We start from the raw sequence: 23,523 nt of genomic DNA, 5'->3' as shown, positions 1-23,523 counted from the left end.
AAGAAAATATCGACAACAGATTACCCTGGAAATAACAAAGGTACGAAATTAAGATAAATTCCCTATTTCTAAATATTTTGGGGAATATGTCAAAATCTTTGAATTATGCCGGGTTGAATACTAGTACCCATACGGTACTTAGCTCTACCAGATTTAGAGTCAAGTTGGACTTAGACCTACATTTAAAAAAAAGCATTGTTTGGTGATTTTAATATATTTGCATTAATTAGCAGATAATCAATTTCCACATTCTGTGTAAAGGCTATGGTTCCTGTACTTACATTAGCTTTAAGTTTTAGATCTTTTACATTTAGATCTACACTCTAAAAAAAACCTCTTCATTTTTTAATAGAATCTATTCAGATTTGAATAGAAAACCTCTTCCGAGGGACACTTACAAGGTTCTCTTCAAAATGAAGAGGAAAATCTATTCAAATAAATGAATATGTATTCTATTCAAAGTTAAATAGTTTTCCTATTCAAGAATGAATAGAATCCTATTAAAAATGAATAGAATCAGTTTCATCCTCTTGTTAAATTGGAATATACCCTATTCAAAGTTAAATAGTATTCCTATTCAAGAATGAGTAGTCTTTCTATTCAAGAATGAATAGAATCCTGTTCAAAATGAATAGAATCATTGTCATACACACATAAAGAAAACAGGAGAATCATCAGTGTTAGCTTTCACATATAACACATTTTATTGCAACACCAAATTCAGGAATTGGTAACATTAACAATATAAAAAACATAACAAATTATAGAAAGGTATATTACATAAGTAAAAACAAAAGAAAGTCACATATTCACTATCAAGACATGATCTATGAACATTATGTTTATTATGTAGTGTAAGACAATAATTCCTGCACAGTAGTCATGGGATGATAAGTTGAAGTTATCCAATTTTAAAAAGTTTTTTCTGTAAATGATAAAACTTCAAGCATCCCCCCCTCAGGTTCATTTCTATATTCCAATAGACATCCTGATAGCATACATGTAAGAACATGCAGCTCAGATTTTTAAAATTGAACACCATGTTGACCAATGCCTTTAAGCCATTGTAAAGCTTTCTCATAGTAAGAATTGTTTCCACAAAAATAGGGTTTGCAATTCTCGAGCTACATCTGGTATACAAAGCATTCACAGCTCTAGGTTAACATCTCCTTTTAAAGGGCAAGTCGACCCCAACAAAAAGTTCATTTGAATCAAAAGAAAAAAAATTAAACAAGCATAACGCTGAAAATTTCATCAAAATCAGATTTGAAATAAGAAAGTTATGAAATTTTAAAGTTTGCTTAATTTCACAAAACAGTTATATGCACATCCTGGTCAGCATGGACCGATGACGTCACCCACTCACTATTTCTTTTGTATTTTATTATATGAAATATAGAATATTTTCAAATTTTGTAGTTTTGTCAATAAGGGAGCTCTTTGTTTAATTGCAGTATGTTGCAGAAGTGGATTCCCCACATGTAGGAAGGAGTCAAGCCCTTTTAAAACTTGTAATATAGAAAAAAATTACGATATTTCATATTTCATATAATAAAAATACAAAAGAAATAGCGAGTGGATGACCACATCAGTTCCCTCATTTGCATACTGACCAGGATGTGCATATAACTGTTTTGTGAAATTATGCGAAACTTTAAAATGTCATAACTTTCTTATTTTAAATCCAATGTTGATGAAATTTTCAGCGTTATGCTGGTTTGATATTTCTCTTTTTATTCAAATCATCTTTTTGTTGTGGTGGACTTGCCCTTTAAGGACAAAGGAATAGGTTGTATAAAGTTACATGCTTGAGATTAGCTAAAACCAGATTTTGCATTTTTTAAATGTTAAAATGATAAATTTTAATGTTAAAATTTTAACATTTTTTAAATGTTAAAATGTTAAAAGTTTGAGATATTTTTTCTGAGGCGGCGACAAAATCGAACGGTTTCTCTGGTTTGAGTCCTGATTTACTGGCATTCAACAGCTGCATTTTTAAAAGTGTCTTTAAATTTAGAATTTATGGTTTCTCTTTGGTGTGAGCAATACAAACTTTCAATTGCCATCCTGAGAAATTTGTAATCTACTTCTCATGAAGAACCCATCCAGGGTTGTTTGATTTAAATCATGTCGATTTAAATCATGATTTACATCATGTGAGTTTTTCAAAAAAAATCACTGATTTGGTCTGAATATGAATATCAATGTCATTTTTAGGTTTTCAGATAATTTGCTTTAAGATGCATATCTCATTTTTCTAAAAAAAAAGAGGTGATATTTTGAGACAGCGCATAAAACATGCTAAATTTTTGTTTTGGTTGCCCTACCTCCTTAAAAATACAACTTGAATGACTTACCCACTTGACTTCACAAGTAGGGGTTTGGGTGCAAGAACATTATTGCACAAGAAAATTGTTGACATTTGTGATTGATTTTCACCCTTAACTCACTGAACTTGACCAATCTGAAAAAAAAAAATCTGTATCTATACATCTGTACAACAATTTCAAGCAATATTGTGAGATTTTTAGAAAACAAAAATTTCTTTTGAACTTGCCAGTTATGAGAATGGTCCAATACTCGCTTCTTTAATACTTCCAGCCCAATTTTCAAATGAAAACAAGTTTTGTCTACTTATGCTGGTAAACAAAACTTGTTACTTTTGGTTGCATTCTTTCTTTAAATGTTGGCATTTGCACAATGTGCTTGCCTCCACATTTCTCTCTGTTATTTCATGTTATTTACCTATTTATGATAAATACTTCTAAAGCTACAAAAACCCTAACACATATATACAACCCAGTAGGCTACGCACTTTAACCTCTTTACCTTGTTTCTATATATAGGCTGTTATTGCTGGCACTGAGGTACCGCTGTCTTTTCCCTGCCCAGTAAAAAATCCCAAACATGTTGGCACTGACAAGCATCAGTTTTTAAAAGATAAATCACATAAATGTGCTGCGAAAAGATATGCCTTCCTACACTTTTTATAATCTTATATCCGAGTAGATATTCATACGTAGTGATATTTAACATAATACGAAGTTTGAACTTCAACACTAGTTAATAAGTTTTACGCTAATCTTCTGCAGACAGAGGTGCTGTGATACCTGTCTACAACTGGTATGACATCATACAAAAAACAATATGTACATCTTTTCAATTTTCTTTTACCCAAGGGGCCAGGTGGAGCAACATTGTAATGTTTTCATGATGTAATCTTTTATGATGTTATACCAGATGAGGTTGCCGTTTTTAGACAGGTATCACTGCGCTAATATGTTGGACTAGTGAAAATGTTCCAGGTGAGCGTAGTACTTATGTAGTACTTGTTGAAGTTTAAACTTTCATCAGGCTTTTTCATTTGAGGCGTACAAGTTCGATAGCACACCTAAAATAGTCTTGAGGTGTGCGATTTTCAGCACACCTAAATTTGGTAAAATTATACACAGTTAGATACAAAATGCACACCTACAGCATACCTGAATATATTGAGAAGTAGTGTTTGTAGCACAACATTCATTTCTCAAAAGAAAAAGCCTACTTTCATATCATTCTTCTACTTTGTTTTCTACAAGACGCGTTACTGCTGGCATTGAGGTACCTCTGCCTTTCCCCTGCCACAGTGTGTATACATTCGTTTGCAATTAAGAAATCCCAAACATTATGGCACTGAAATTAAAATTAGACAAATCAATGCACTCCTACTTTGATGTTGGTTGTAATTGCTGTCTGGTTAAGAAAGTATCAACAAATCACTAACTGTGAGTGCATGGATTTGTCTTCACAAATGATGCAAGTTATTTACCTATCAAAGATTACCACTTCTTAAAGCTACAAAAATCAGAACACTATAGGTACATCCATTAGGCTTAAATACACCAATTCACCTAAATGTGTTGTACAAACATATGCCTCCCTAAACTTCTTTTACCTTGTTTTCTAGATAGGTTTTGAGAAGTGTTACTGCTGGAACTGAGGTACCTCTACCTTTCACCTGCCCAAGTTTGTAAACATTCTTCTGCAGAAAGTCCCAAACATGTTGACATTGCCAAGCATAATCCATATCAAGGATATACACTAGTTTCATGCATATATCAATTCCTTTCAGGAGACTTGTACATGGGATGGTGCTATTTTCCACAACAACAAACACTTGTTCTGGTTTGTCAATTTCACCTTGAATTAACACAAACGGTTGTGTTTGAGTCTTCTGGTCCAAGAAGCCTGGTATGTTTGTACCAATCTGCATATGAAATACAAATAAAATTGGTGACAAGTGAGATAGCAGAACCATCCACAAATGAAGGAGGGAATATTTAGTGCATCATTTCAATCTTAGTAAAACAGGCAAATGTAGTGAGGGTTGTGACTAAGTTCTGATAAATGCAGGGAAATACAGCCAGCAGCTATACATGCCAATATTCGTTGAACTCAATTCTCACTGAAACATATTTTCCTCCAGAACAGTTTTCAAAGAAATTTTTTTAAAAATTAATTTCTCAGGTTTTTTAGTAATCACTACGGAACAGTACTATCATTTGTAATGTACGTCCATCCATTATGACAGGCGCGGATACGGGGGGGGGGGGGCGAGCGGGGGAAAAAAGGGAGTGATAACCTTTTTTTTTTTCTTGTAAGATTTCAAAAAGGAGTAATAAAGACTTTTTTTTTTGCTTGTCAGATTTCAAAAAGGAGTGATAAGCTTTTTCTTTCTTTTTTTTTTGCTTGTCAGGTTTCAAATTATTGTCAGAAAATTTTCCCAGTTTGAACCCCCCCCCCCCCAGAAATCCTGGATCCGCGCCTGCGTTATGAGACGATATATGACAGGCAAAACAATTAATTCTATCTTTTATTCTCATTCTCAGTCACAAATTTTAGTAATTTTCAAACCAAAGATGATGTCAACACCCCCCCCCAAAAAAAAACAACAGTTTTATTGAAAAATGTACACCCCTATTCAAACATACAATATTCCAAACCAAGTAGAGCAGTTCGCGTTTAGTTATAATGTGTAGCTTCACTGTGTTGACCGCTAAATGCACTGTCATATATTGTCTCATAATGGATAGCTTCATATTCCTATTAGGATTACAAACGCACTCATTTACTAGGAATAATAATTAAGGCTGATTTACAGAGCAAAACCTTTTCAAACATTGACAGGTTGACACCAGCCTTAAAACTGATTATTTTTTCTGTGAAGATTCAAAATAAACACGTCTGTTTGCAGATTTTTCTGACGGATCCACGTTTTCAAATGTCAAATTTTGGGGGTTAAAAAAGACGAAAATTCACCCACACACACACACTATGCGTCTCAGACGTGTAAATACCCTTGCTGCCACAATTGCTTAGTTTTTGTGTCATATAGCTGATTTAACTGACTCAAACTTATAGAGCACTATAGCGGGCTTGTCAAATTATTTAAATTTTACTATAAAAAATTCCATCCAGAAAGGAGTTTACTGCAGTTTCTTTCACAAAATGTCATATTTTTGTCTAGGCTTTCATGGAGTCATAGGAGTGCCCCAGATATACTGTAGGAGAGCAATTTCTACTTTTTGCCCAGGTGCTACAACCCTTTGCAATGAGCCACTGTGTGTTTTATGTAATATCACTAAAATAATCTCAGTCCTGTCCTTTTAATAGCAGGCTCTGGGTATTTGTTTAATTTCTGCTTGATCTGTCTGAAACAGTGTGTGCCAAATAGTAAAAATAAAATTTGTTCCTCACCTCTTTGCGCTGCACGAATGCCTTGCGGGCTTCATCCATCGTTGAAGAACCACTTCTCCCTTTTGCCCCTTTCTTCTTTCCCGGTGGAAACAGCATAGGCAACACCTGCAGAGATAAGTTTACCTCCTGTTCATCTGAAACATAGGAGACAAGATACAACTACATTTGTAAGTTTCTAAATTATAGTTCTTCCAAATGTTTATTTTCTCTCAAACTCACATCAAAGTCACATCTGTACAAGAACAATTTATGCCGCAGCATAGCAAGAGTAAATTGCTCATCAACCAGTTATGGGAGCGTGTTGTGAATCAAACAAGTGCATATGAAAGCGCGTACAGACGCCGCAAACGTGACATGATAGCAACGGCAAAAACACCTGCAGAGAAGTAAACTCCAGGACAGACTAAGATTAATTTGTGCTCATTTTATCACATCTAACCTGAGATTAAAGTTAAGTACAGATGTGCAGCCCGAACACCCAAAATTTCCAACAACCACCCTTTGATGAGTAAACCTAAGAAGATGCAAATTTGCAACCCATGTGTTAACCATTTACTTTTGTTGCTTTTGGAAGGGGCCTTTTTAAAACTAATCAGTGTTTTTTAATACCAAGTAAATTGGAATGCAAATAAGTACTTTTTGACAATATATCGGTAAACCAAAGAAAAATTCCTCAAAAATTAATATGTACACCAATTTTTAAAAAAAGGGGCCATAGGTAAACAAGAGAGGCCAAAAAGGACCCTATTCGGGCCACACATCCCCGTACCCACCCTTTTACTAAGACCCCCTTCCCAGCATCAAACACGGGCTTTGTCCTCCATTCATATCACACAATTTCAAATTGGAGATAAAGAGGTGGTTATCAAATACGACTCAACACCAGTGAATGAGACTATAATATCATTGGTTATATTATAGTCTTAGGTGGGTGAGAATGATGTTGGCAGAGGTCAAATTAGAGTTATCTTGAAATAGCAATTTTTTTACAAAAATTTTCATCCTTCAATACTAAAATCACTGTACATGTCAGTAGCATAAATTTAAGATCCCAATATTGGCGTAGAGATGATAAAAATCGATCTGCATGTCAAATTTTGATGAAAATGACTTTAAAAAAGATTTTGTTGTTGCTAATTAATTCAGATTTTGTTCTGACAAACTTTTGCATTTCAATTTGCAAATATTATGTCCTACATGTACAATGAACTTACTGAACCTTGCAACTTACATGAACATGATCTGTAATCTTGTATTGAAAGCAATTAATGTATTTATGCTCTCCTGAACATTTCACTTTTTTGTTGAGATATAAGGCTTTTATCATCTCAGCAATGATATGATGAAGGAAGCAAGTTTTCGTACGACAAAGTAAATGAATTAATAATAATATTCATATTTAAAAGAAACAAATACTTTTCCAGACATATTTGTAGTTTATTACTATTACTGCAAATTGTAAAAAATGTTGATATAGTTCACATCGCTCTAATTAATTAACATTAACATTAATCCCACTTACTGAAATGGGACAATCATAGTCTGGATTATCAGGTTTTCACCAAGCTATTATAATACATACATGTAGAATGGATTTCAAATTGCATATTCACTACTGTAGGCAGGGCCTTAGTTAGAATTTTGGAGTTGCCCCTCATTTTTGAAAGAGTGCCTGTCCAAAATGGGCTGAATTTGTATAAAATGTTCATTACTTGCCCGTCAAAAAGGGAAGTTACCTGTCAAAGTGACGGGCATGGCATGGCCTGACTGTAGGTTTGAAAGAAGAGTGAAGCTGTTAGACATAAGCACCATTTTACCTGTTTCAACAGCACCTTTGAAGTTAAGGTATAGCCTCCAATCCACCTGCTTTTCAGCATAGTTCAGGACATGTCTGCAAAATTTCGGCCATGTGAGGAATAACTTATCTGCTGATTGTGGGAAAAGAATTCGGAAATCCTGGTCAACCTGTATAAAGACAAAGTTAAAATCGAATAGTTTTATGTTTTGTCATTAGTATAAAGAAAACCTGTTTTGTACATTCTATTTGCTCTATTAAAGTGGAAACTACAAGAATTACATATACATAAAATTGAATAATTTACTAAGCTGACTGGTCAAAAAATGGCTCTGCAAAAAATTTGAACGCAGGGAGCTAAAAAGTGTATAAGTTGTGAACTGTGAGAGCTGTGATATTTTGCCACCCTATGTAGACACCCCTATTTTTTTCACATCACATTACAGAACTGTGCCATCGTCTTAGAAATGCAAGCTGGCCTGAAGGAAAAACCTGAAAATGTGAATGAATCTGGGCTTTTAAAAGCCTTCAAAACGGGCTGAAATTAGATAAAAGTGCAAGATCAAGCTGGAAATCATAAATTAAAAAAGCAGGAATTACTGCAAAAGCAGGAAGACTTTACTAGTCAGTACCATTGAAAACTTACCATTCCTTCTGTGTCAATTAAACGTGGAAACAACAGTAAAAGCTCTTGCACAGGTTTGTCCTTATTGTCTCTAATGTAGCCTGCCCTCGCCTTACAGGTATCCCTCATCCATGATCGAACTTGTTGCCTTGGCTCTTTGTGGTCCTGAAGCCACTTTATTTTTGCATCTACTTCCTCATCTCTATCTAAATATGCAAATAAATTCAGGGAGTTAATGCATTATGCCTTTTTAGTTTATTTATAAGTCATGACAGTCACAAGCAAATGTTCCATTTCACCTGATGACAGTAAAAAATTAACACAAGAAATAAAACATGTGGGCAGGCTGTGACAATTGGTTGCCTGATTGCCCTGGGCAATCATTTTTTGGTTTGGGCAACAATGATTAATATCAAATCGTAAGTTAGCTTGCATCAATGTTATCACTTAAGTTACACACATCCAAAAATTATACATGTCTTAAATAGTTACAAACCATAAACATATTCTGACTTTTAACTTTGCACAGACCGTTTTGTTATGCGGCTTGTTAGCAAGGTCAAGCAGTTTTAAGGCCAAGCTTGCCTGACCAGGCAATCAAGTGAAGAAAAAATCGTCGCAGCCTGCATGATGCACGCTCAACCCCCAGGCTCATACACTGTAATGTGCATGGTGCTGAATAGATGAAGCATGTGAAGCCTTAAAGCACTAGGAGTTTATTTGTTAAGATGTCAAGAATTAACCACTTCCCTGAATATTTCTTGACTGATTTCACTATTTTGTACAAACAAAAAGGGTACAGAAAAAAAGGAAGGAACTTGTGGCGCAGATCTCCAAAATATCATTCAGATCGATACGAAAAATTGCCTCATTTTCGTTACAGCGCAACTAATTTGTATATTCAGATGTCGCTTGAATGTGTCAGCATGATTGCTTAAACCCACTTTTTAAAAGACACTATACACATGCATGGGTATTATTTGAGACTAATTCTGTGTATGCTTCCCTGGCAGACACAAATACCCCTATTAGATCTCCATGACCAATTAACTAAGGTTATGTAATGTTCAGTTGTTATATTTCTTCCTTACCTGACGACAGATCCAGGTCTTCTGTATTAGGCAAGTTTGCTTGCACTTTCTTGTTGCTTTCTTTTGGCGTTCTGGCAGGATCACGATATCTGACGTTCCTTAGCCGCATTTCAATGTAACCTGACGAATCTTTTGTTTTGTTTTGGCTTGCTGGAGTGAACCAGGTCAACTTTAAAGTAAAAGAGTAAAAAAAGTAAAACAAAACTATTGAATTTTAGAAGTAGAGATCACTGTTCATAAGAATTTGTATTACCCTTTGGGGTAACTGTACGGTCAATCAGATTTACCTTAATAAAGGCTTGCCCAATCTGAGACAATAACCTTTCAATGATTTAAGCATTTAGACTTTCAGTTGTATCAAGTTTCATCCACTTTTGTCTGGTTGAGTAAATAATAACCTGCTGCAGATAACGTGTTCAGGGGGCCATTTAGCATTAGCTGATATTAAGTATAAACAATGGTTATCTTGGTCATCATGAGCCTAAAGTCAATGATGAACATGGCTTGTAAATGGGTGATCCTATCTTTAACAAGTAACAATGTTACACACAATTTATCTAGCCATGAACTAACATAATGAACTCAAAACTTACGTAAGCATCATGATCATCATTGTCCAACGCAGGAAACTGGGTAACAATGCATTTTGCCATTGCCAATTTTTGCTCTGTTTTAGGCCTTTAGAAAAATGAAAATTGAATGTTTAAGAATATTGTTTTAAAAGGCTATATATATTAGAGATTAAATGCAATTCTTTGCAGGGAATAAATTACCTAGTATCGCATCGCAATTTGCTTTGCTTTTTTGCAGGGCTGCTACACAAAATTTACTTTGTGTCACAATTTTTTTTCCATGGGATTGTACATAATTTGTTTTAAATATTTTCCCATCTCCAAAAATTTCTAATCAAATCTGGGAAGCAAAATTATTCCCTGCTTTGAATTGTAGTCTGATGAAAATCTGCTTCATTGGTGATCTGCTTTGAGAATATCCTTTATATAGCAAAATTTTGATCCACCCATTTTCTGATTTTAGTAATTCCAAACTCCCATCCTTTAATAAAGCAGACAAACAGTGCAAGGTGTATGTATCACACCAAACTATTTCCAAGCACCTGCATAATACACATGTAATGTCAGCTCATTGCATGTATTTGTTATGTAAATGTGATAAACAATTCAAAAGCTGTGTTTAAATATCAACACACAAGTTTCAATTATGCCATGAAAATGTAAGAAAATATAAATTTATGTGAAATTTGTTAGATAAGATTACATGTATACAATTTTTATACCAAGTGTCTGGTTATTTCTGGTATGCAATGCACCAGTTAAGTTGATAATTAACTTTTGTGTCATCTACAAGAGAAAGGGATTGCTTTTGAAATGGTATGTATGTGTCTGTGGTCAAACTTTTAATCCTTGACATCTATTTGATCACTGGAGTCAATTGGTAAGGCAAATAAGCAAATAAACTACCACATAGTATAGCACATCTAAATACGCTAGCATTTCCTTTTTCTGCTCATAGGATTTTAGCTTACCACTTTGTATATGTCTCTATCAGGTGTGAGACCAATGTGTTCACTATCAATTTTCGTGAATTGTAGCTGATGCACCCTTCCTCCATCTCCTTTATAAGCTCCTCCCCCTCTCTCCGTTTGGACAAGATGGCTCGTATGTCCTGCAGATCAGAAGTGATTACAAAGAAAGGTCATAAGTGGATGCTTTAAGTGATCCATGTATGTGCCGGGGCCTTCACATCTAGAATATGAGAGAGATACTATAGGAACAGGAACAAACAAGGAGCCTAGCTAGTACATTTTTTTTCTTCATTTTGCGCCAACAATCGTTAAATGTGGTACCATCATCCAAATCGATAGTTTCTGGGATTGTTTTCATACCTTTTTTTTAAATTAATTTCATATTTTTCTAAAAAACAGCCAATATGTGTCAAATAACTGCTTTACAAATGATGGGTTTTTTTGGTTTAAAAAAATGATTTTTGCCTTTACTGACAAATATTTTGAAAAATAGGAATTTAACTTAAAAAAAAAAAAAAACATACCCAAGAACTATCGATTTAGATGATGTTTACCCATTTTTTACCCAAAAGTATTTTTTCTAGGCTTGTTAAAAAAATTGGATAAATAACTTGCTGTTTTTGGTGAGTTTCTGAAAAGCAAGTTCTTAATCTAAAATCTGATGCTATAATTAGATTTCTTGTGAAATTTCCTTTTAAAAAGTGTCTACATTTATTCAGCATACATTATCAGTTTTCAAGTTACAATGAAAACAATTTTACAGAAGTCGCAAGGCTCTGACCTCCCTTAATGTTGATTAAAAACTTACATGAGCCATCTTGATCTTTTTAGCCTCGGGTGGTTTGATGATAGATGTTGATGAACTGCTTGGGATAGACACTGACGAGTTGCTGGTGTTTGGGATATCTTCTGGTGGTTTAGATGTTGATGATGAACTGCTTCGGATAGACGTTGATGAGTTGCTGGTGCTTGGGATATCTTCTGGTGGTTTGATGATAGATGTTGATGAACCACTTGGGATAGACAGTGAGGAGTTGCTAGTACTTGGGATATCTTCAGAGAACGTGCAATCTTCAGAGATCAATGATGGTCCCTCAAGTAGTGAAGTGCAGAACAGATGGTTATTAATACAGTAAATCATTAAATTTGTTTTCACAATTCCCAAAACAGAGTGCTCAATGGATTCCCAGAGATAATTTATTCAAAATTCCAAAAGTTCCAATCAGCATTTAATCACTATACTACTTATAGTTTCATACAAGAGTTGTACTAAGATCAGGTAGAATCACTAAATCTTTACAAAACTCCCTAGCTGGTTTACAAGCTCTTTCAGGAGTTCCTGAGCTATTGAGCTACTCAAACATGAAGGTCTATGTACTCCTTTGTTTTTTTTTTTGGTCTGTTTGTTTTTATGTCAAAGCATCGACTTTTTTTTTTAAACTAAGAGTTTCTATTACATGTAAAACTTGAAAACTTATATACAGTATTAACATCCAAGTTTTTAGACCAAAAATTTGGATCCTGCATGTCCGTCAAAGTGTCAAGTTATATTGCTATGAACAGCAAGCAGTCATAAAGGAAGTGAGTTGTGAGTTGAAATTGTAACGAATTAATCAGATTTCTTCACATGCACAATGTGTATGCAGGTCAGAAACTCTACATGCAAACAAAAAATGTTATCTACATTGTGCATGTGTGCTGTGCACCCTCTACATGTGCATTGTATATCGAGCTCTGGCTCAAAATTAATGGTTTGTGACCTGCAGTAGATTGAAAATCCTGTTTTAGTAACTTAGCAAAATAAATCAATCTTTTTTGCGATTGAATTACTCACCTACAACATACATCTTGTGCTTATGTAATACAAGTCATCATCGTCATCATAGGATTTAGTAGCATGCAGGGGATTAGAGTCAATCAAATTCTCAACTTGAACCACAGTTATTTCCTTTGGCTCTTTAGGTTGTACCGCATAAGCATGGAAGTGTCTTTTAAATCCATATGTATGCCACAAATGGCACACAAGAAAAACTGTTGTACCAACTGCAAGCACTGTTCTCACATTTCCAAATTGGGCATCTCCATTGTCATTTTTGCTAACTGCCACCATCATATTTTCACGATACTCAGTACCATAAACCTTGCACCACTGTGCAACATATATATCATCATATAAAGGTATGCTACATGTCTGAGATATAATTTCAGCACCTTCCAATGATGCTAACATCACAGATAAACCAGGACCTGTTTCAACAGATTTCTGTGTCATTGTCTGATTGCTTAATACGTTATAGCAAAGCTGCATTTGGTTTCTGTAGGCTAGAGTTTTGGCAATATTTCTGAAATTGCACACAATGTGTGCCAAACGTTTAGAAAAGTTGTGCTTTCCTTCGAAACGCATCACCCAATAAATAATGAGAGGTCCAAGCAGCTGCATTGCTGAAGGGTAGTGGCTCATGAAGTGGTGTTTCGGCTTCAGATCACGATCAGGAAAGAGTTGCAAAAAGAGCATGTGGTGGTCTCTAATTAATTGTGCCAAGAACAAGGTATGTCCCTTGCTTATCTTAGATGAAAAAATGATATCCATACATTGTTTCAAAGCTACGATAAGTTCCCAGTGCTCATCATCTTCTTGAATAAGATGTGCAAGCATAACTCCAATATGACGGACAAGGCACCACATTTGTGCTGCATGCTGTCCTGCAGCACCATCAGGAAAACGAAGCTGATTGCTAGTGAAGGGGCAGGGTTTGTTACTTGCATCAGGTAGGCCGTAATTGAAACTCGTAATCCTGGCATTTAATGTTTCTAATGTAAAAGCTTGTTTTCTGATAAGTTCATGCAGCACCAATTTCACCTCCAAGGGGCACACTCCCTCTAGCATGTCATGCATGATGTCTGGTGCTCTGTTGTCTAGAGTATGAAAGTGTGTCAATTCATTCAAGATACATGGTGATTTTATACCAGTCTCTTGTAAGCTATTCCTATTAAGGTCCAGTTGATAATTCTCAGGTGTCCGCATTACTTCTTTTCTTTCAAGTAAAGCATGCTTTATGTCAGCACGTGGCATTCGGCAAGTTCTGCATGGAAAGTTTGCTGTGAAGCCCTCGCTGAAACCAAACAATGAGTGAATCCCTAGATTGTCTCCTACTACTTGTGCTATCCCAACCTTTACAACTCCATCAAGAGTGTCGGTATGAATGGCTATACCATCTGACTCAAGCACCTTCAGATCTTTCAGCAATTGTGACAAAATCACAGGATATCCATAAAGTTTTGCGTCACTTGAATTGAACAGCATCAACAAATATATGTTTGCTAAAGTTGACCGGTATTGAGGTGGTACACTAGCAATTTTGAAATACACTCCTGTCAGTTTGTGAGTCCCAGACTTAGGACTAAGAGGGTTGGTAACCTCGAAGTCATCTACATACAGAATTAGTTTGATTGTACGAGTGCTAGATAAAAACCTACTTTGCCTGCAGAAAAAAAAACATCTTGAAAATCATGCATCATACCATCTGTGCTTGGTTCATAGCTTACAGCTAGTTTCATAAGATCTGTTTTTTCAAGCAATAAGGTTATTAGCTTTTTAATTGGAATGTACTGGCATGTGATAGTCTTCATAACCTGCTGCACATTGCCTGTTAAACGGTTATTACATGGATAATATGCAATACCTATTGTAGTTTGTTCAGGCTGAATAAAAGCTGCACTGTTCTTGAAGAATTTCTTCTGCTTGTATTGACTTTCCATGTTATCAAACGGGTGGGAAACCATATCTATATCCAATAGGAGACTTTGAAATTCATCATTTTCTTCAAGTCCAGTTTCTGCACCGAATTTTTGCACCTTATATTTTATATACATACACGTGTCTTTAACTAAAGAAGCTGACTTTTCTACAACTTCATTAACTGTGGTATGGACAATGCTACTGTTTGCCAGCAGACCCGCAACCAGCATGACAGCCCGTTCCTTAATTTCATCCTCACCAAAATAATCCCACATCTCAGCATCCCCTTCTGTTGGGTCAATGTCAACATCAATGTTTTCAGCAAAATCATTGCCTGCGTCAACATCTGCAGCATTATCAAAATTACCATGTGGACGTGGTGGGACATGGCCATGTGGTTCTCTAGTACAAGCATGACTCATCAAGTGGCGCTTGAACTGTTCCGTTCTGCCTGAGAATGTTCGTTGGCACCCTTCCTGCATACATACTATACTTTCTGTAAAAATACGGCCCTTAATAACACCATGTCGATTCTGTAAATGCCATAAAATTGCTTTACTGCCACCGTCTATAAGTTCACCACACTTGGGACAAGTACAATTATATTCCATTAGAATAGTGTTTCCGATATACTCCTTTACAGAGTAAAAGTCAAAATAATAGTACCTTCAATTCCTTTATCCTTTGGAGCAGCTTTGATCTTGGACCAAGTGGCTTTATCAAATCCGCTTTCACAGCTTGATCATCAAGGAGAAGGAGGGTTTCTTGGTCAATCTCTTGTTCTGTTACAAATAAAACCATATGACCATATTCCGTGTTATTCATGATCCAGATTACAGGCATTGTGGGCATGTGTGTTTTTACCAGGTTTTCATGAGGGGTGTAATTAGAAAGAAAAAAAATTAGTGGTTCTTGAGTCGAAGTTCTCGCTTCGATCTCATGGAGCAGTAGTTGGGGAATCTTCATAATACATACAATGTAGCTGAATTTGGTAGAATTTAATTGGTATCAAATTCAAGAAACACTTTTGAAGTTTGAAACATAATATTTGCTGATGACCTACACAAATCTTGGAAAATTAGGAAGATTCAAAGTTCTTCAGATGGCTTTCTAGTGCGCATGTAAGCAAAATCTTTCTGCAATATTAGCATAAGTGATAATGGCGCAAAAAACCTGAGGCACACTATGTTTATCTCACACATATTAATGCATTGCATCTTCCCTTTTGTGTTCTAAGCATGCAAGGACCCAAATTCCCCAAAATGCCCTTTAATATTTGACCAACTGAAAATCATATGACACCCCTCCCCCATAAGTTTCTCCTTGCCCCTTCCCCTGTAAATAATGCACGCTCTTTACCGACCAAAATTTTCCTCTGTGTAATTTGATGGGAAACATATCGATTCTAATCGGATACTCTAATAGTCGCTACAGATAAACCATTTGCAATAGAAAGCTCAAACTTCTTGAGGATGTCAAACTTAGTATTATCTTTATTCTGGTATCCTTTGATAAGCAAAAAATTCAAAAAAATTTTGAAAGAATGAAAAGCACCCTCATGCTACATTTTAACCTATGATGGCGCATTTCACAAAAACGAAATGTCTGATTTTTACAAAACTTTCAAAATCTTGTATTTTGACTTCATTTGCATCTAATTTGACACCAAAGGTACAGAAATATTCACTGAAAATGAGTGAAATTAAGTAACTTTTTGCTCCTTCCCACAATTTCAATAGCTATGAGCTGACATAAGAGGGCATGGCGCACCTTTTTGGTAAACACATAGTCCAAAATTTTTCCATATTATATTGAGATAAGTCATTTCCCACAAAAAAAACACTGTTGTAAAAATTAAATTACCAAAAAAGTGTTTTGACCCCTGTATAAAGCCCACTCCTACTTTTAATTCAAAACTATTTTGTACACATTTGTCATAGGTTCAACAACAAACATAAGGCGGGACAAAATTGTTCTGGTTACATACTGCCCAGAAAGTTGGGTAAGTCTGTCGGCAAAACATTTTATTTTGAACAACAATTTAAAGTTGATCGCTCATTATAAATATTCCAAGTAAAAATGAGTGCAAAATTTGGAAGCTTGACATCACACACCTTCAAGCTTGCTAACCCCCTACAAGCCAAACAGCTCCGTAGGTCAAAGCATGGCCAAACAAATCCATAGCCAGACAGGCTCACATTATAGATGGAATATTATTTTATTGTTGATTGAGGAATTTCTCGAACGGATAAAAAAGTGTGTAAAGTGATTTGTTACTAACCATGAACGCCCAACGTTATTCTCGGACTTTGATTGAACGGCAGTAAATGTCTTGCGTGCTGCGTACATTCAAATACGGAAGGCTTAGGCATGCATTTACTGTGCATATTTAACACTGTTTTGCATACCAAATGCAGTGTTAAACTCAATTAAACTTGCTCAGTCTGAGAAATTCTTCAAGCAACAATATCAAATTTTGCGACAGTTGAACAGTTATGATTACAAAAGCTTACCTTCAAAATTTTCCAGAAATCTTTCCAGCCCCCACATCACTAGTTTCTCTTTAACAAAGTCATCCATGATGACAACACACTCCAATCTGGAAGGAGATCCGTGAAAAGGAAGGAGCTGTATAAAAAGGGAAGATAATCATTATCGGGGTTAAAAGTTTGGTTCAACTTTTTAATTTGACATCACATTTTCAATTTGACTTAACTCATATATAGAGGACCCTCTCCTAATGGCCTCAAATGTTGAAAATTAGTTTTGCATAAATCTGTTTCTATCTCTTTCCTACGAGGGCTAGCATTTTCTTGTGAGGGGGGGGGGGGTCCAAATTTACAAAAAGTCGACGGCGATAAAGTTACAACACCCCTATTTCAGCAACAAAAATTTAATAACCCCCATCAATGATACACTTTACCCCCTAAAGAGGCTAAAATTGTATTGAAATCAGTCCTTTTGAGCAAAATAAACACACTATCTGTGGTCATCAGGTGGGTGTTTCATAAAGCTGTTCGTAAAGTTACGAACGACTTTACGCACGACTGGAACATGTTCTTAGGTCATAATTCAATTACATAGGGATATCACAGAGCACAAGAAAGGATCACCAGTCGTTCGTAAAGTCATTCGTATCTTACGAACAGCTTTATGAAACACCCACCAGGTGACTTCAAACTTTTTGATCATCAAAATGTCATTTTAATACTCCTTGGGTATAAATTTTTCTAAAATTTAACTCTTGGGCGATTATGAGACACATTTCTTTTTTATTTAAATTTTTTCCCCTCAAATAGAGCTCAAACTAAATTTCTATCTGATTTAATTTGACATGATAGACTAGAGCTGAATTAAGAAGCACTCATACAGGAATGTTAATTATTTGTCTCTGGAGACATAAGAACATTTATAAGATGGAAACTATCCCCTCTAATTTCATAATTTTTTCGATTTTGAGAAAACCATTAAAGTGATGGGTTTGTATGTTGCTGCTGTTTCTACAACATAAAAAATCAATAGGTGTGGGTAAAAAATACAGTTGTCTATAAGGCAAGGGCAATAATGGAACTTGTAAACATAAAACTGGCAACGAGTTCTCAAGCTTTAAAATGGGCCAAAAATCAGTTTAAAAAAATTAGTTCTTTGAGCCCCTATTTTGGTGCCTTTCCATTCTTTAAGCCCCTATTTTCAGCCCTGCGAATCTCACACCCATACCAAAACAAAAGTTTCGTACCCCTCCCCCCCCCCCCGATCGATATTTGCTCTTGGAACCAAATTATGTCTCACATATATGAAATTCTTGTAGGCCTACATGGCATTATAAGCTTAGTGTTCAAAAATAAAAATTCCAGGGGAATTCGTCCCCTCCCCCCCCCCTTAGTACTGCCACTGCTGAAAAATGTCTCTGGAGTGGCTTCTGACATGACTTGCCGCGATAAATTGCTCTGACTTAACCCATTTTAGATGTGCCACTGAGCGAAATCATGCACGCTCGCTTTAAAAGACAATATCTGATCTGATTTTGTAGGCACACAATATTTCATTTCCAGTAATTTTTCAACAAACCCCCCCCAAAAAAAAAAAAAAAAACACATTTTAAGGCCAAGTAAAACAAAAAAAAATGGTTCTCTTCTGGTTTTTGGAAAAATAGGAGGGGCTCTTTGTTTTTTATTGAATTAATTTCTGAATACCTACGGTTTATAGCACTATATTTTCAATATGCGGTGCCCCCCAAAAAGATGGAGGCCTTTTTATTTTCTTGTTTCAAACATCTTTATAAAACAAGTTATATGGCCTTGGGAATTAAAGTTCCGGGGAGGGGAGGTAGTAGACTTGCATCTTTTTGAAATCACACAGGGCTTTATTTTTGTTCATTATCAGATCACTTATATAATATTCTGAGAAAATAAAAAAGTCCTGAATACAAAGTCTGTTGCAATTAGAATTTGTTGAAATACATGTAAATATATGCAAATGTCTCTAATTTCCCCCCTCGATCGGATTTGTTCTTTTTTACTAGCCCTGACAATATACATATCGGTCATATCAGACCAGCAAACTAAGCTAATTGCCTGACAGTGACTTTTACTGGTAAGGCCAAGTAAAATCAATTCCTAGTTTCTCGTCCGGATTTTTCGAAAATGAGGAGGGGGTTCCATGTTATTTATTTGATATTTGATTTTTTTTTATACACAAAAATGCTATTGGGTCAACTTCAACACATTCTTCACAAATTTAGTAACACTTGTACTACACTACAGAGGATCGAAACAAGGTGTAATTGCATATTAATGTTTTTTGGTATATCATTGTCTAGAAGTCCTCATATTTTTATTCATATCATTTCAGAACAAAAATATCAAATAACAAAGCAATTAAGGCGGCCCCCAAAAAAGGAAGGAGGGGACGAGAAAAAAAATTGAAATTATTTTTATTTGGCCTCATCTGACCACCTGACAGGTGTGTGTCAAGCCCTTTTTTTGGGGGGGGGGGTGGTCTACATATGTGACCTACTATCTCAAAAGCCCACAATAAGTCACCTAAAATGAGTTTTGAAATTTTCATTGTTGAAATTCCGTTATTTTAATTATATTATTCTAGAATTTACAAGACGGCTGTGCCCTTAGCCTTTAGGTGTTGACATGCGTAGTCAGTCACAACTATGTCAACAGAGGGTTTCCTTTATGATAAAAATATTGAGGCCTAATCTTAAAGATCCATAATGCTTAGAAAATGTTTCGAATCGGCTACTCTTAAAATGTGGGATAATTCATCAAAGCACATAGTAATAAAGTACTAAAATCTACAAGAAAGGCCAACTGAGAAACTCTGATTTCTGAAACGAATTGAAATAAAATCACAGGTTTCTGGTAGGCTTTGAGTTTCCCCCTCCTGCGCTAAGCGTGGAAGCTTTGAAATTTCCTGAAATCATTAGCAAAAGAAGACAATCTTTGTTGTGATTCTACATCTGCCCTTTCCCTAACTTCTCTTACTTTTTCATTTTTTTTTCTCTCTCCCCCTTTCTCCCTCTCTCCTTTTTTTGTTTTTTTTTGGGGGGTGACTGCCCCAACCCCCCCCAGCTACATGCCTGGTAGTTATGACACTGATGGCTAGTTTTATCTCAATGTCAATCTTGACACTTTGCCAAAGACTCTCTTTGCATGCATATAATATAGGCCTAGGCCTACATAAAAAAACTAGAAATATCACTATCAGTGATTAATAATACTACCCCCGCCAGCAGCGCTCTACCTACATAAAAAATAATATCCCACTATAATAACCCCAAAAAGAAAAGAAAAAATGAAATATTTTGAAGTCTATCAGTTAGGGCAAAAACTATGCATCATCAGATATATCAAAGAATGACATTTCACTGAGAATCCAATCAACAGTGCAACCTTCTTTTTTTTTAACTATTAGGCCTATATCTTGCACTTCTTCATATCACTATGGACCCATGCACCGAATTTCAAATCAATTGGTCAAAAAATGAGGGAGTAGTATGATCCACAAGATTTTTGCACCAATTTTATTTTAAAATGTTGTTGCCATGGCAACGCAATTCTCGACTTTGACGAAAATTATATCTTGCACTTATATTTTATACACATCAATATGGACTTAATGTTCCAAATTTCAAATTAATTGGTCCTTAACTGAGGGAGTAGTATGATCCACAAAAATTTTGCACAAATTTCATTCAAAAAATGCTGTTGCCATGGCAACACGATTCTCGACTCTGACGAAAAATATATCTTGAATTTTTATACATCATTATGGACCTATGTAAGCCTACTAGCCTAATTAAAAATTCAGGTCAATTGATCAAAAACTGAGGAAGGAGTTAGATCCACAAATTTTTTGCATGAATTTCATTCAAAAAATGCTGTTGCCACGGCAACGCAATTCTCAACTTTGATGAACAATATATCTTGCACTTCTAAACATCATTATGGACCTATGTAGGCCTACTAAATTTCAGGTCAATTGATCAAAAACTGAGGGAGGAGTTAGATCCACAAGATTTTTGCATGAATTTCACTCAAAAAATGCTGTTGCCATGGCAACGCATTTCCCGACTTTGACGAAAAATATATCTTGCACTTCTACATATCATTATGGACCCATGTATTAAATTTCAAGTCAATTGATCAAAAACTGAGGGAGTTTGATCCACAAGATTCTGCAACGGACCGCCCACCCGCCCGGCCACACGGTGATTCCTATATAGGGCCTAGGCCTACCCCCTTACAGTTACACACCTTGTGTGTGGCGGGGGTATAAAAAATCAGTAGTAGGCCTAAGTTAGGCCTACTAGGCCTAGGCTATAGCTACCTTCAAGACAGTGAAGCCATAACTTAGGCATTCATTGAAAAAAAATTGAATATCAAATACTAAAGTTAGGCCTAGGCCTAAACTAAGTTAGGGCCTAGGCTAGGCTAGGGATAGGCCTTGATCTAGTCTAGCCTTGGCCTGGGTCAGGGCCCAGGCCTAGTATGAAATGAGGTTTGGAATAAAAATATGCTTCTTGACATTTTTGTGCATGAGATCGCTGAATACCTTAGCCTTCAGGGCCTATACAATCCACGCTTCATGAATATACTCGTAATGTAGATAGATCTAGGCCCCGCCGGGATCTAACAGTTAGGCCTATAGCTAGGCCTACATGGGTCTGCCTTGTTTTGCCTTGCCTTGCTCAAGACGACTCGACATGCTATTGCTAACCATAACTTACTAGGCCTAGTAGGCCTAAAGTTAGGCCTAATACTAGTTAGATAGGCCTAACGTTAGACCTAAGGTAGGCCTAGCCTAGCCCAACTTCCAAGCCTAACTTACTCGAGTTCCATTTGCTGTCTTATGACTGAGACTGCTAGTGCTAGCCGCGAGACCAGGGCCAGGGCCAGGCCCAGGGGTGAACATCATAAAACAACATCAATTCCAGACTAATCATTGTGCAAACTGCATGCAGACTGTCGAATGCAGTAGGCTAAGGCTAAGCTACCGTACATCAATCATATTCATAACGTATGTGCATCGAGTAGCATCGCAGTGATCGTACATGACATTTTGTGAGTTGCATTGACATTTTGTGAGTTGCATTTTGACCGAAAATCGTATGATGGCACTGTTGCAGATACAAGAAATTTGTTCAAGAGAATAGAGCATATTAATACATATAAAAATAAAACTACTTCACCGACAAAATCATGTAATATCTTACAGATTAAACTGGATAACTTACCGCGGTATACACTCATGATATGGCGACTGATTTCAAATGATCGTCTGCGCTGCGCTAGCTGCGCGCGCGGCCGGCGCGGTGACGTCAGTCAACAAGTTTGACCAATGAAATGTTTCATCGAAGACAACGTCATTTTGAAGAGAATACGTATCAAAAATTTTCAGCATCCACGTCATTTTGTCGGGGGGGGGGGCACTCAACTTTGGGTTTGGTAGGGATGTGCGGCCCCGGTTTCTGAAACGGGGGACAGGTATAACCGAGTTGACTCTGAAAAGGAGATCTATAACCGAAGTGACCTTAAAAGCAGTGGCGGCACCAGGATTTTTAAGGGGGGGGGCAAATAGGGGGCAAAACAAAATGTGGGGGGGGGGGGCAATGCCGGACAAAAAAACCCTCCCTTTTCTTTTCTTTCTCATTTTCAACCCTTTAATTTTTCACTCCGAAAATTATTGGGGGCAACTTGGAGGGGGGGGGGGCCGGGCAAAGCTTCTGACGGGGGGGGGGGGGAGGTGGGTCAAATGCCGTTTGAAGTTGAGAGCTATTTTTTGTCAATTGCTCTGGAAGCAAAAAAATCTGAAATTTGCTTAAAATGGCCGGGGGTCTAGATATTAAATTTCCCCCAAAAGGGATTAAGAATTTTCAAAAAGGGCTTGTGAACTAAATATTGTGCTTGAATTTATATGGGGTCTACGGAGCGGCAGGCAATTAAGGCGTGAAGAGGGTGTTTGCGGCGGCACATTTTTTAGGTCAGTACGTGCCCCGGGCATTTTGTCATTCAAAAGGGAACGATTCTCTATTTTCATTAAATAGTCTTCTATTCAAAATATTTGACAAGGAAATCTTTTTGTTATTGTCATTCAAAATGAAACGATTCTTTTCATTTTAAATAGTTTTCTAATCATTTTGAACAGTTTTCTATTCAAAATATTTGACAAGGAAATCTTTTTATCTTTGTCATTCAAAATGAAACGATTCTTTTTCATTTTGAACAGTTTTCTAATCATTTTGAATAGAAAACTATTCATTTTGAATAGTTTTCTATTCGAAAATATTTGACAAGGAAATCTTTTCAGAATTTGAAGAGGTTATTTTAAGAGTGTAGACCCATCTCCTAGATTTTAAGTTTAGTCTAGGTCTAGATCTAGACTACTTGGCCGGTCACTAACAGTAACAATATTCACAGCCGTAAGGCCTAATTAAGGCCAAGGCAGTATAGTGTATCACTCACACTACCTCGAGCGAAGTTT

General features: G+C 36.2%; 1 protein-coding gene across 2 annotated transcripts; it reads right to left on the bottom strand.

Moving 5' to 3' along the window:
* Window positions 1-680: 680 nt before the first annotated feature.
* On the bottom strand, window positions 681-22,374 carry LOC129256255 (uncharacterized). Of its 2 annotated transcripts, XM_064103634.1 has the most exons (11): window positions 22,277-22,374; window positions 17,043-17,157; window positions 15,196-15,311; window positions 11,599-11,883; window positions 10,791-10,930; window positions 9,841-9,925; window positions 9,248-9,416; window positions 8,178-8,362; window positions 7,554-7,701; window positions 5,737-5,870; window positions 681-4,246 (listed from the first exon to the last, which is right to left on the bottom strand). In XM_064103634.1, exons 2-11 carry the CDS (start codon window positions 17,107-17,109, stop codon window positions 3,920-3,922), a joined length of 1,656 nt encoding a protein of 551 aa, XP_063959704.1. In that variant the 5' UTR covers window positions 17,110-17,157; window positions 22,277-22,374; the 3' UTR covers window positions 681-3,919. The 2 variants fall into 2 exon arrangements, with proteins under 2 accessions (XP_063959704.1, XP_063959712.1); XM_064103642.1 differs by lacking the exon at window positions 22,277-22,374 and having other exon boundaries at window positions 17,043-17,330.
* Window positions 22,375-23,523: the final 1,149 nt, after the last annotated feature.

Source organism: Lytechinus pictus, chromosome 1 (genome assembly GCF_037042905.1).
Source record: "Lytechinus pictus isolate F3 Inbred chromosome 1, Lp3.0, whole genome shotgun sequence".
Classification (NCBI taxonomy): Eukaryota; Metazoa; Echinodermata; class Echinoidea; order Temnopleuroida; family Toxopneustidae; genus Lytechinus; species Lytechinus pictus.
The sequence above is the reverse complement of the archived record's forward strand: the minus strand, read 5'-3'. Positions and strand labels throughout refer to the sequence as shown.

Excerpts from the sequence above, each read along its gene's own strand:
- LOC129256255 (XM_064103634.1), bottom strand. The coding sequence starts at position 17,109 with ATGGATGACTTTGTTAAAGAGAAACTAGTGATGTGGGGGCTGGAAAGA. Across the intron at positions 9,926-10,790 it reads ATAGAGACATATACAAAGTG|GCCTAAAACAGAGCAAAAAT; the intron begins GTAAGCTAAAAT and ends ATTTTTCTAAAG. Across the intron at positions 9,417-9,840 it reads ATGATGATCATGATGCTTAC|TTGACCTGGTTCACTCCAGC; the intron begins GTAAGTTTTGAG and ends TTTACTTTAAAG.